The following is a 14,973-nucleotide window of genomic DNA, read 5'->3' as shown; positions in this document are numbered from 1 at the left end:
TCATGAGCATCTATTTGTGTGAAGCTGGATTCAGCACATCTGTGTCCATCAAGTCTCAGTATTGATCTGCCACTGATGTCACAATTAGATTAGATATGTAATTTCTACTACACAGCTGGATTTAGAGAAGGTGTGTAGAGGTACTTCCCAGTTTGCTGCATACCAACTGTTCACATAGGTAAAACAAGTTTAATCCACATTAATTCAGAATAAGGCACTCTTATTCTGGAATAAGAGTGTCTACACCTAGAATTAATCAGGAATAGTTAAATTCACATGCTACTTTATTCTGGATTCTCTTTCAGGGCAAACAAACCCTAAAATTTGATATATGGTGTTACCGATGGAAGTTTATACAATTTTTAACCACTCCCACCTCTTTAATAAAATTTGTATTTAAACACGTAAATAAAAGTGGCCTGATTTTCAGAGGTGCTTATTTCCAGTGAAGTCAGCCAACTTATTTTGTTTGACGCTTTAATAATGTGAATAATCTAAAGTTACCTCACCTCTGCATGCACAGCAATGATATTCACTAATGCTTCTTTCAAATAGTTTCTGACACCTAAAACAAAGCAAAAAGGGTAGTCAATCACTTTCACTGTGTTATCTTGACAGAGCTAAGATATTCTACTGTTCAATTCTACTGTTTAATAATAGACTTTTTCATTTCATTTCTTTAACACATTTGCAATGACAGAGGCAGAAAGAGAAAGTTCCACAGCTACACCACTACAATCTATTTCCTTTTTCAAATCAAATGGAGAAAGGAACATTTCCTTACAGCAAAAGGTTAAAGAAGCCAGTAGGTTCCTGTTTCAGTATTCTTCTTCTTCTGTATGACAGCCTGACTCCGATAACCTTTCAGTTTACCACAGATCCAATATTAAAAAAAAAGAAAAACCCCTTAATCCAAAGGTCCTGGTGACACATACAATATGGTATATTACGTGTATAACAGGCAAGGGATGTTTTAAGAAGCGAACATAGACAACAGGATTACATAGCTTGCAACCAGAAGATCTCATTCCTATTTCTTTTGCAGCTTCTTTGATTGTGAAATATCATCATAAATGGAAATAAGAATTCTTGTTTCTATGGAAGTGGTTTTAGAAGATATTACTCATGACAATTTATAGCATATGTTATGCTTATATAGGAGAAGTTTCTTTTGGGAAAAAAGTTCAAGCAAGCAGTTTATTTTCTAACAAAACTTTTACAGTAGCATATAAAATATTTGCTAGAGTAACAGAACAAATCTGGCTCTTTGTGTACATTGCTTTGCAAGCAATGACAAAATAGGGACTTTTTTTTTAAAGGGTAGTTAATTTGCAACATAAAAGGCAAGCAAATCGTTGAAAGCACAATAGCAGTAGAGAGAGAGAAGGGGCAGATGTACATGATTGGCTAGATTCTGATCTCGTTATACTAGCATAAATCCAGAGTACATTGAGCCCACACCAACTTCTTTGTACATATTCCAAATGTAACTGAGATCAGAATCTTGGAGAATATTGAGGATCTACAGATTGTGAGTTATAATAGCAATATTAATATCCATTGTAAAAGTTACATCAAAGATACACTTGTAATCAGTTTGTCTCATTTACTCCATCTTTCTTCAGCTACCTCAGTCATTCTAGCACAGTTCTACTTTGACAAGTGACTCTAAAAATGACATTGAGGGAATCAAAGTGCATTGTCTCTCAGCTGTCATTTCAAGTGTACTCAGTTTATAAAAATATATTTGTGTGTTTATTTTATTTGCAAATCCAGCTTGAGATTTAAAAATCAGGCTGCACTCTTTCCTTCCTATCAAAGCTAGTTCAAACACACTCAGAGTCCCACTGGCACTCACCCCTGTAATCCTTATCATTCACAGCTTATTATTAAGTATGTATTTTGTGTATATTTACAAATCTATAAATTTTCTCCATTATTCACAGATGGACTGAGCTGAAAGGCTGAGAGGAGGCAGATACAGGAAGGTTGGAAGATTAACAGAAGCAGCAATGGCCTCCTGGGGCTCACTCTAGAACAACGGCTCTCCAGTTAAGATTTGTCTACACTGGCAATTAACAACGCTGCAACTTCCTCACTCAGGGGGGTAAAAAAACACCCCCGAGTGCAGCAAGTTGCAACTTGTAAAGCATCAGTGTAGACAGTGCCCCAGCACTGGGAGCCGTGCGCCCAGTGCTGGTAGCTATGCCCCTCCTGGAGGTGATTTTTTAGAGCTTTGGGAGAACTCTCTCCCAGCGCTGCACCACAACTACACAAGGCACATTAAAGTACTGCCGTGGCAGCGCTTTAGGGTTGCCAGTGTGGACTAGCCCTTAGTCAGGTGTATTTATGGTCTGTGACCTGTCTATGACTTTTACTAAAAATACACCTGACTAAACTTACCCTTAATTGTATAACTCCACGGTCTTCAAATTATGCTTTGAATCACACGTGTGCAATACCATTTCTCTTAATGTATTTGCATCAGTATAAAGTAATCAATAACTTCTATAATCAAAACTTAGGAGACAATTTGTGTTAACTGGGCACTGCAACGAACAATCACTCTTTGTTTCAGAGTAGTAGCCGTGGTAGTCTGTATCCGCAAAAAGAACAGGAGTACTTCTGGCACCTTAGAGACTAACAAATTTATTGTAGCATAAGCTTTTGTGGACTACAGCTTACTTCATCGGATGCATGTAGTGGAAAATACAGAAAGGAAGATATATATATATTATATATATATACACACACAACAGGGAACATGGAACAATGGGTGTTACAATACACCTTATAAGAAGAGTGATCAGTTAAGGTAAGCTGTTGTAGCAGAGAGAAAAATAACTGTTTGTAGTGATAAATGAAAATGGCCCACTTCTAGCAATTGACAAGAAGATATAAGGAACTCTGGTGTGTGTGTGTGTTGAGGGGTGGGGGGGAAGATAAGCATGGGGAAATAGTTTTAACTTTGTGTAATGGCCATCCACTCCCAGTCTTTATTCAAACCCCATTTAATGGTGTCCAATTTGAACATTAATTCCAATTCAGCAGTCTCTCGTTGAGTCTGTTTTAGTTTTTTGTTGTATAGGCGATTTTTAGGTCTGTAATCGAGTGGCCAGGGAGGTTGAAGTGTTCTCCAACTGGTTTTTGAATGTCATAATTCTTGATGTCTGATTGGTGTCCATTATTCTTTTACATAGAGACTGTCTGATTGCCAATGTACACAGCAGAGGGCACTGTTGGCCAATATGATGGCATAGTCAACATTGGTAGATGTGCAGGTGAACGAGCCTCTGATAGTGTGGCTGATATGATTAGGTCCTATGATGGTATCCCCTGAATAGATATATGGACAGAGTTGGCAATGGGCTTTGTTGCAAGGATAGGTTCCTGGGGTAGTGTTTTTGTTGTGTGTTGTGTGGTTGCTGGTGAGTATTTGCTTCAGGTTTGGGGGCTGTCTGTAAGCAAGGACTTGCCTGTCTCCCAAGATCTGTGAGAGTGATGGATCATCCTTCAGGATAGGTTGTAGATCCTTGATGATGCACTGGAGAGATTTTAGTTGCAAGTGCTTTGGAGGATAGGATTAAAATTCAAAATGATCTGGACAAACTGGATAAATGGTCTGAAGTAAATAGGATGAAATTCAATAAGGACAAATGCAAAAGTATTCCACTTAGGAAGGCACAATCAGTTGCACACATACAGAATGGGAAATGACTGCCTAGGAAGGAATACTGCGGAAAGGGATCTCGGGGTCATAGTGGACCTCAAACTGAATGAGTCAACAGTGTAACACTGTTGCAAAAAAAGTGAACATTATTATGGGACGTATTAGCAGGAGTGTTGTAAGCAAGACATGAGAAGTAATTCTTCCACTCTACTCTGCGCTGATCAGGCCTCAATTGGAGTATTGTGTCAAGACTGGGCACCACATTTCAGGAAGGATGTGGACAAATTGGAGAAAGTCCAGAGAAGAGCAACAAAAATGATTAAAAGTCTAGAAAACATGACTATGAGGGAAGATTGAAAAAAATTGGTTTTGTTTAGTCTGGACTGAGAAGACAGAGGGGACATGATAACAGTTTTCAAGTACGTAAAAGGCTGTTACAAGAAAGAGGGAGAAATTTTTTTTTTTTTAACCTCTGAGAATAGGACAAGAAGCAATGGGTTTAAATTGCAACAAGGGAGGTTTAGGTTAAACTTAATAAAAAACATATTCCTGATAATGTTCTAAAGACATGCAGAGAAAAGCTGGTTGGGAAGATTTAAACAGACATGTAGGACAGTTTCAACCATACTCTGGCTGATAGAAACTTTAAAAAAAAAATCTTCCCATTTTGGGCCAACCACAGCAGTTTTGTACTGATGAAACATTTGGGAAGACAATCTATTATCTGTTAAATACAATTTTCCATTTTATGTCTTAAATAGTTTAGTTTGTGGCAAACAAAAAACCCCAGAAAGTTCACTTTTTAGAAGAAAGTTTAACAAAGAATGTAAAGCTTTTGCAATGACTTGTATAAACTATGTGAAAAACAGAAGGGAAAGATTTGTGGTTCTGAGAAGTAACAGAAACTAAGCTTGCAGTCAGACTCAAGGGAGTAGTAGTTCAGGAGAGGGTCAGATACAGTATTATTCTACCAAATGTACTGCACTTGGGTATACAGGTTTAGCTGTAGTAGAACCATACCACTGAATCCTCCACAAACAACCATAAAACACACACAATATTACTTATCAAATTAATTGGGGTCTGAGAGTTGGGTTTTCCAGAAGTATTCAGCTAGTGTAAGTTTTCCACAAAAAACTGCTGAAAGGTAGAATTTGTGTGGAATGCATATGTGTCTATAAGCTGCTCAAAGTTTTAAAGCGATCAAATAAACATGAAAATGTTGAAACTTTTCTACCTTGTATGTGCAAGTTTAACACATTTTAAAAAGAAAGCAACAAAAATCTGCATGCACCTGAACACACAGAGTATATATGAACTCGTCAGGACATTTTCTCTATCTGCATGCAGCAAGCTAGTTCTTCAAGTGCTCAAAGATATTCAAGAGTAAACTGATACAGAAAGAGGATGTGAACATCAAACATTTTGACCTCTTCCACAGCCTAGAAAACTCAAAGCTCAAAGAACTTTGAATTCAGCTAGGACAGCAGGAACATACAGGAATTTTTTTAACTCAGCTTACATTTAACATATTTTATGTTTTAAGATTTGAGTTGCTTTAGAAATGATGTAGAATACTGGCACAATTAGGAGTCTTAACTCTCATTTTCATTGTCTCTTGTCAAGTGAGCCAGTCAGATTGTATGCTGTGGGTCAAGTGGTGTGAGTAAAGAAGGGATTAAGGTGAACAAGTTATAAGAAAAAGTGGGTGGCATCCTTAAATAGTTTTGCTCACAGGTAGTAAACCATACCAGTAATGAAGGCTGATGTAATGTCAAAACTTTAGGAAGGAAGACAGAGAAGAAAGAGAAGCAGTAGAGAAGGACCCTAGGGAAAAAAAAGATCTACCTTTCCGTAACTTATTGAATGCACACATACATTCTGCTGTAGATGTGTGTGCATCCTGTGCACAGTTGCTATAAATTTTTCCCCTCAGCAATAACTGTTGGGGTAGTGTGACCACTCTCTGGTGCCTTTCACCACTGCACGATTGGTATAAAGGATCATGCTCCCCCTCTCCCAACCCCTCAGTTCCTTTTGGAAAAACTCCAATAGAGGGGAAGGAGAGCAGGTCGGGGAATGGACATGTGCAGCACATCTCGAAGAACAGTTACAGAAAGATAGATAAGCATTTTTTCTTCTTCAGTGATTGCACATGTCCATTCCACTATAGGTGATTCCCAAGCAGTCTGAACTGGAGGTGGACGTGGAGTCTACTTGGACAGGGATTGAAGGACCACCTCTCCAAATCTGGCATCGTGTTTAGATTGATGAGAGATGACATAGTGAGAGGCAAACATATGGACTGACAACCAATTTGCTGCCCTACAAACATCTGGTATGGTTACATGAGCCAGAAAGGCTATAGAAGTTTGCCTGCAACTTGGATCAGCGAGCCACCATTTTACTGGAAGTGCAATATCAGCCAATTGGTAGCACAAACACAGCTAGAAATCCAGGAAGAGATCCTCTGGATGGCCCTTTACTCTGTCTGAAACGGCACTGAAGAACTGAAAAAAAGATCTGAAAGACCTAGTCCAATCCAGGCAAAAAGCCAAAGCTCTTTTAAAGTCTAGAGTGTGGAGCAACTTTTCCCCTTTACTCAAATAAGGCTTTGGAAAAACAAGTCAACAAATAAACTAAACTGCTTGATTAATGTGAAAATCAGAAACCACTTTCAACAGGAATTTAGGCTGAGGTCAAAGGAAAACCTTGGTCGAGAAAATTATATAAGGCGGCTCTGATACTGAAGGTTGCCGCTCCCCTACTCTCCTGGTCATGCTTATAGTAACCAAGAAAGCCACTTTCACAGACAAGCGTAACAGAGAACAGTCACTAGGAGCTCACTGGAAGGGGACAGGAGGGGAGAGAAATTCAGCTTTGCTAGAACTAAATTTAAACCTCACTGTGGAATTGGGCTGTGGATGACTGAGGATGTAATCTGAGCAAACCTTTTAAAACGGATATAGGGTTTCAAAAAACAAAATCGGTTATCTGCAGGAGGGTGGAAAGCTGAGATAGTTCCATCAGAGTCCATTTGGTGGCTAGGAGCTACCCCTTGTTGCTTCAGAAATAAAAGATAATCCAAGATATAGAAAATCAAAGCTTGAGCTGGGGGATGCCTCTTTGTATGGAGCAAATGGAGAATCTCTTCCATTTAGCAAGGTAAATAGACTTAGTTGAAGGCTTCTTATTATTTAGCAGAACTTCGCACCATCTTAGACAGAACTCATTCCCAAGTTATCAGCCATGAAGCATTCATGCTGTCAGGTGGACGGCCTGAAGGTTGGGATGAAAGAGGCAGCAGTGGTTCTGGGAGATCATATCCATGGCTCCTGGGAGCAGTAACGGAGATCTGACCAATAGGGCTAGTCAAGTCGAAAATCAGTGTTGATGGGGCTACTCTGGGTCTATTAGAATAAGGTGGGTGGAATCTTCCTTGACTTTGGACAAAATTTTGGGCAGGAGTGGAACTGGAGGAAAAGCATACAGCTGGCCTTTTGATCACAGCAGGAGGAAAGCATCTGTCAGTGAACCTGGGCTGTGACCCTCTTAAGAACAAAAAAGCGAAATTTCTTGTTTGCTGTTGCAAACAGGTTCACTTGCGGTGTTCCCCACTGCTGGAAAATGGACCTGGACACATCTTGGCGAATTAACCATTTGTGGTGACCTGTGAACAACTTGTTCAGGTGGTCTGCCAGAGTGTTTTGAACTTCCAGAAGGTAAGCAGCTTTCAGGTTGATGGAACTGGTGATGCAGAAATTCCAAAGGAGGTTCACCTCCTGGCAGAACTTTGAGGAATGCTCCCCTCCCTACTCCATGTATTTACACAGAATGTGGCTGCTGTGTTGATATGCAGAAGGAATGCCACACAAGCTAAATGGAGCTGAAACTCCCTGATATTTTTTATGGAGACTTAGATCCTGAGGATACCAAAGACCCTGAGGGACATTTAAGTGAGCTCCCCAGCCTAGATCTGATTCATTTGTGTCTAGAGTGACTGTCAAAAACTCCTGCAGGTTCTACCCACCAGTTCTGGGAGGACAACAGCTGAACAGGTGCTTGAACCACCATGTCCATCTGATGATGGGCCAGTGAGTACATCAAGGCTAGCCAACTCTGTAGTTCTCTGAGGTGTACCTAGTATGCTGCACCACGTAAGTGCACAGCCCCCACCTGTCCTAGAAGTTTAAGGCAATTCCAAACAGTAGTGAGAGGGTGCCCCTTTAGACGTAGAGCAATGACCTGCATTATTTGGAACCTCTGCTCCACCAGGAAAGCCCTGGCCTTTGTAGAATCCATGTCTGCCCCAATGAATTCTTTGAACAGGCATCAGGAAAGATTTCTCTGTATTTATTAGGAGCCCCCACTTGTCAAAAGTGGACTGAACAGTAGCTACACTGGACAGTACCTGAGACCTGGACCAGCTTCTCACTAGCCCATCATCTAGGTAGGAAAACACATGGATTCGTGACCTTCACTGGAATGCCTCTACTACAACCATGCATTTTTGTGAATACACGAGGGGCTACTGACAGGATGAAAGGCAGTACTGTGCATGTAGTTTCCCCTGCATGGTCTCGGTTGAGGGACAATGGTGACCTTGCTGCAGATGCTCCCAAAGCCTAGCTTATGTAGAAGGGCAGGAAGGGAGCAGAGATGCTCTAGAAGAATGCAATTCACATGTAATTGCACTGCTCTTATACTTGACTGTCCTTGGTGGGTTCATATGCTGTCCTGGTATGGTAGTCCTGTATTTTGTGTCTGAATGTATGAAAGGAGGACAGAATGCATGTCATCATTAGTTCTGTCCTAAGAAAGTCACCTGTTCTTTGTGCTGATCTGATGTAGGTATGACAACTCTTTCAAAAAATTCCGAAGAACTTTTAATGAACTCATATTAGTGCCATGAAAAATTCTCATACCAAATTTCAGATATACAGTTCTGTAACTTTATAACAAGCCACAGATAGCTTTTTGTCACTCAAGATTTTGTACCTCTGCTCTAAGCATTTGCAATGTGTTATATGGTATTAACTATTAAGTAGCCATTGGAAAAAAAACGCACATATATATTAAAGTGGTTAAGCACTGCTGTGTAGTTGACATTTAAATAGAAACCAATGAATGATATCCACAAGCCATATAACAGTTAAGATCAGACTGTTTAAAGGAGTTGAATTTCCTTTAGATGCTGTCTGCTTCACAGTTCACATGGTGATAGTAATCGTAGATTCATAGAATCAGAACTAGAAGGGACCTCGAGAGGACATCGAGTCCAGTCTCATGCATTCAAGGCAAGACTGTTATCTAGTGAATTATCTAATGAATGCTTTAAAAATGGTTGCTGCTGGTACGATTTGCCTGATCACTGTGGCCAGGGCATTTTGTTTTCCTTGTTATAAAACTGTACTATAGGCTAGTCAGTAGCACGGCAGACTACTATTTATTATTTGTATTACAGCAGTGACTTGAGGCCTCAACTGAGATCAGTGTCCACTGTATGAGGCAGTGTGCATACTGAGAGACAGTCCCTACCCCAGATCGGTTATTCATAGAGTCTAAGGCCAGGTAGAACCATTTATGATAAGTCTGACCTCCCGCACAACACAGGGTATAGAATTTCACTCAGTCTTCCTATATCAAGCCCTTACATTTTGGCTCAGCTAGAACATCTCTTTTAGAAAACTTATGATCTACCAGGTTAAGACAGACAAAAGGTGGGAGGGGAAACAGAGGCACAGAAAATTAAAATGACTTATCTTAGGTCACAGCAGGTCAGCAGACAGTAAACAGTGTTTGAATACAGAGGTTGATAGTACAATTTTAATCACAACGTGGGCATGTTAGGGTATCTAATTTTCAGCCATCTCCACACAACTGCTTCATAAAGAATGATCAAGCATTACAGAACACCACCACAAAGCAGTGAATAGGCTCATACTGATACTTTGACATCTTCCAAAACTATAAAGCACAACTTGCTTTGAAATTCTTTGCATCTGAATCTCTTTGAAACTAGATTGCATGGATATCAACAAAACAGTTTTTTTATTTAAACATTTTTCATTCATTTTATGATAAAGGAAATTCAAAACCAACTGAATTCTACAATATTAACATTAGACCTTTGTCCTTTATACCAAAATCCTAATAGTCAGTTATGTGCTTATATAATTCAATACACTTAAACACTTCTGCCTATTCATAAAAGGTAATAAACACAGATTTGCTCATAAATGAATGACAGGTAATGTTGTGAAAAACACAATACATGGTAAACACACCCTCTTATACAAAATATTTCACTTCATAGAGTGGCCTCACATACACAAATTCTGAAACATGTATGAATCTGCTGTGATTCAAAGCAATGTTTAAATTAAAGCCAGTCCTGTCATGATCAAAGGCAAAAAATTCAGGTGTCACTATAAAGGAGAAAGTGTAAAGAGTAGGAAAAGAAAGAAGAACAGGGAAGGAGGAGTGGGTTGATGGCTATGGCACTGACAGGGAAAGCAAAGTTTTTCGTTTAGATACTTTAAAAAAATTGGCTGTTTATATTATCCAAAAGAAAAAAAACAAAACAGAAAATGCCCAAGATTATATTGCCACGTTGGAGTTTCTGGTGGCATCAAAATTCTTTGAAGTTCACTCTCGTGGTTGATGTTATTACCAAAAATCCCTCAATGTTATTCAAGTCTTGTAGTTTACAGTCACTTCTCATACAGGATGTGTAATTTCTGGCATTGCTATCACATCCATACACTACAAGGACTAACAATGGTTTAATGCTGAAAATCAGGGTAGCTGGAGACGTTGACTGGGGATGGCAGAACTTCATGAGAATAAGGTCAGAGCAGGGCCTGATCTAGACTAGGAAGCAGGGTCGATGTAAGATACGCAATTCAGCTACGGGAATAGCGTAGTTGAAGTCGAAGTATCTTATTTCGACTTACCTCCCGTCCTCAGGGCACGGGATCGATGTCCGCGGCTCCCGCTGTCAACTCCGCTATCTCCACTCGCCCTGGTGGAGTTCTGGAGTTGATGGGAGTGTGTTCGGGGATCGATATATTGCGTCTAGATGAGATGCAATATATCGATCCCCGATAAACCGATCGCTACCCGTCAATCTGATGGGTAGTGTAGACATAACCTGGGAGAAGAGTAACCATTTATCTATTGCAATAAAGTAACAAAATTAACATGACTATAAATGCATCTAGTTCTTTTGGAGGTCCTTTATAACACCGCAAAATTGTGACGTTACCTTTTGTGGTTTATTAAGATTACATTATAATTACTTAATATATTTTCTCTCTGTGTTTGCATATGATTCCAAATACCTTCCCAAAACTTTCTACGTTCAGAGAAAATTAAGTTGCACTGTTAGATGCCCAAAAATCAGAAAATGCTACAATTAAAGTTGCTTATACAACTAAATTACTCTGCTCCCAAATGCTTGTGTATTATATTACTCTTTAACTGAATGATCACATATTTCTAAAGTGCCATGTAAAAGCTTTCCTATAATTTTAGAGTTTAGACGGCATCCTGTAATATTTTTTTCATTCATGTACACTTCTCATACACTAATTTCATTGCCAACATTTTATAATATCTGTTTTGACACACTGTGTATATGGTAAGACCTCTTCTCTCTGAGGTATTTATTTGAATATTTTTTTTCAACACTATGATATGCATTTTCTTTTCAATCAGCAGCACAACCAACCTTTGGTTCACTCCATGGGATGAAGTGGCTAACTACTGACATAATTTTGGGGCATATTATATATGCCACCATGTTTCCATTTCATTTCATGCTGACCAAATATAGTTTAGTGTACTTTTCATGTAAATGACCTTTGTGGACTCAGTATACAGAACCATTAGATGTTATATGTGTTGCAAAGGTTGTATAAAAAGTGTAAGAAATCATTTTGTGATAATATCATTAAGTAAAATTTGTTTTATTCTTACCTCTTTCATAGCACTATACCAAGGTTTGAAAACTAGCTTCATTGGGGGATTAAACCAATCAGATAAAGGCAGATGTGAAAGATGAGGATGGGATTCTTTATCAGTGAAGTCCAGGGGCAAAGTCCTTGCAAGAGGACCAGACACCCTGCCCGCAAAAGCTGCTGGGAAGGATGAGGGCGTACCAGAGTGCTGTTTAGAGCTCCATCACTTGCATCTATATCTGTCTAATATGTCTGATCTATATATATCCATTTTATGCAAATTAAAGTATTAATTGAAAGGGATTTAATGTATTGTTACTAGTACATTTCAGAAATCGACATTAACTTTTAAAAGAAATTTTTAGCATATATTGGCTTCATATATTTAAGTATGATATCTTAGGAGATGAAATGTAAAGAGCATTACCATTTCCTATTACATTACTGACTGTGTGATTATTTTTCTTCTGATGCCCTCTTTCAGAAAAATAACAGCTCAAGTTCCAAGAAACTTGTTTATAATTTCTCAAGGAGGGATCTGGTAGATTTTTAAAAATGTTAACATATGTTTTATTTTAAAATAACTTTTTCTTCTAAAACCCCATAACATTTCAAGGTATTCTACAAACGTGAGAAAAGAATGAGCCCTAAATGTTTGCAGTCATAAGCCTTTCCTGAACTACAGTACCTGCACATGAGTATGTGATATTTGACTGAAGTGTCCCCACCCACACAGTGATATCATCTAACCCGCTAGCCTAGCAGCTTGATTTAAAAAAAAAATTAAGAGTTCTGACTTGGAAATTCCCCATGGACACAACAAAGCAACTCACCTCTGTTCTCCACAACAACATGCAGGTTTCTCCCTCCAAAGTGGGCTGATGGGAAATCTGCTTCAATCAATATGTAACCAGCAGTGGCCTATTTTCTTACCCCTGATAGGCCTGCTTCATTCTAATTACAGTACTTAAAATCCATTTTGTCATCATGCTTTTTGACTTCCTCTCTAATTAGTTTCTTGGGACATAAATGCTTCTAGAACCATGCATTTGAAGCAAGAGGGATGTGAGAAGCCTAAAATGGCATAATTACATGTGGTAGTGACTCTAAAATAACACAGGACTCTCAACCAAGGCACCTACTGTACTCTAAGACTGCTGAAACTATTTGTTATTTTTGTTTTTGGTTGCTTTGACCCCTTTTAGATTCATTATTTGCAAACTGACCCAGTTATTTTTAAAATATGCTAATTACAAGCACTCAACCAAATACTTTAGATGAATAATTTTCACTTATTTGTTTGCTTTGACTATTCACTATGTTGCATTCTGTGGTTGGTCACCCTAGTAATACATTATTATTTCTGTTCCCTTACTCAGACATTGAAAATTTTTAAACAGGACAATAGTGCCTGGTTAATGATGGACAAACATAGTTCTATTACAAATTATTAGAAAAAATGCATTTTCTTTATTCAATGACATACAAAAATATACTTAAACTATAAGCATAAGGTGTATGCTCCTAAATCACTTAAGTGCTTTTGAAAATTCCACCATATAGTTTTAGGTGGAAAAATCTGAGGTCCCAGGATCATTATACCACAGAAAGACAGCTAACAAGCAATGGATTATGTTGTTCCTGTATTACCAATGAAACTACTACAAGTCTAGAGCAGCACAGAAGCATCATGTTCAGTGTCTTCAGCAGACACAGTACTCCACAGATTTATGGTGTATAAAATTTCTTCTATAAATAGTATTGTTAGTCTACTCATTTTGCCTCCTGCAATTGTGACAGCAATTCATTAAAATATAATTATGATAGCACTATCCATAAATAAGCATAGTTTCATTTAAAAGGAAAGGCAATGTTGCAAAAAATTCAGTGCTCACAACTAATTTGGGTTTGAAAATACAACTACTTTATACATAATAGTACTATTTATATGCTTGTAGGAATTCATAAGAGACACCTGAATCAACTAAAATGCCGTCAGTGCCGCAATGTGATTAAAGCAGAGAGAAAACATTTACAGACAATGACTCCAGATCATCATTTGAACTTTCTTTTACAAGAATGTAAAACTTTTCTATGAGCCATTTCCTGCTACTAGTGAAAAATATTCCTCCTTTAAACAGAGATGGATTTCAAGGTACTGTACCCAATGTTGTTTTGATAGTAGTTTCAGAAGAAAATGTGAATGTGTGGGTAAGCTCTGGAAACTCTTTGGAGAGACTACCTACTTATCTAACCACACTTCCTGTTTTTAACGCATTTGTCCTAAATCAGTCCCTAGTCTACTGACAAAAAATAGTTATAACAATGTGCTATAAATAGCTCATTAGCAATTGTCTTTGTAAAACTGAAAACAGTCATATAAATCTATCAATTTTTTGTTCACAACAGGTCCACATTAAATAGCACACTGATTAATGTTATGGAAGGTACATAAACTGCTGGTGGTGCACTGGTTTTTGCCATAATTTGGAGAAACAAAAGATGATAATTCAAAGATCAGAGATTCAGAATGCATTTGCGATAGAGGCCAAGAGAATCATGGGTGATCTCTGCATATGTTCTGAGGATCTGTACTTTGTTTCCTTTAAATTCTTCTCACATAATTGACAGTTAGCATGAAGAAATGCTGTCTCCTCATAAATGAAAGCGAAAAAGCCATCGGAAATAATGATGATATAAAAGGACCTATATACTTACTAGCTGAAAGGTAAAGAAGGTGCAACTATCAGCAGACAGATTGGAAGGGTATCTTGCTTGGAAAAGGCTTTTTTAAGACAATCAGATTGCAGAGAGTTATTAGGAAAAAGGGAATAGATTCCATCCAACCTTTCTGATGGCCAAGGATTTCCAGAACTGAAGTCGAGAGTGCTATATCCCTGAACTAGTTCTCCCCCACTCCCCTTTTTTTAAGCTATGACACATCGTATTGATGTAATATGTATACACCTTGTGGACATCAGCTGGTGAGATTAACCACCTCATTATCACAATAATTGTTTTAAAAACACATAAAAATGAAAACTATTATTAAGTATGTGCTTTGTTGTACTCTGATTTCAATAACTGAACAGACTATTATTTCAGGGTGCACAGACTAGAGTCTGCATATTTCTGTGCTTGAATTGGCTAGCAGCGTCAGGGAACAGTAAGTGGTGATATTGTTGCAGCTAATGGTCTAATCTGAACATGTGCGTAAGTCTAGAGCAGAGGTTCCAAATTGCGGAGAGAGCCAGGCAGCTGTGCTAAAGTGCTGGCTCTGTTTCCTAGTGCATAGCCCAAACCAAGAAGCCATAAAACTTGGACCTGGAACTATTCAGGATC

The 14,973-nt window shown here is 38.4% G+C and overlaps 1 protein-coding gene across 1 annotated transcript in view; it reads right to left on the bottom strand.

Annotated features, from left to right (window-relative positions):
• EXOC2 (exocyst complex component 2) overlaps positions 1-14,973 on the bottom strand; it is a 195,337-nt gene that overhangs the window by 16,202 nt on the left and 164,162 nt on the right. The window contains exon 24 of the mRNA XM_032798411.2: positions 510-565. Within this exon, the coding sequence (XP_032654302.1) occupies positions 510-565 (56 nt within the window). The remainder of the gene's footprint in view (positions 1-509; positions 566-14,973) is intronic.

Source organism: Chelonoidis abingdonii, chromosome 2 (genome assembly GCF_003597395.2).
Source record: "Chelonoidis abingdonii isolate Lonesome George chromosome 2, CheloAbing_2.0, whole genome shotgun sequence".
Lineage (NCBI taxonomy): Eukaryota > Metazoa > Chordata > Testudines > Testudinidae > Chelonoidis > Chelonoidis abingdonii.
This window is presented reverse-complemented; position numbering and strand designations above follow the sequence as displayed.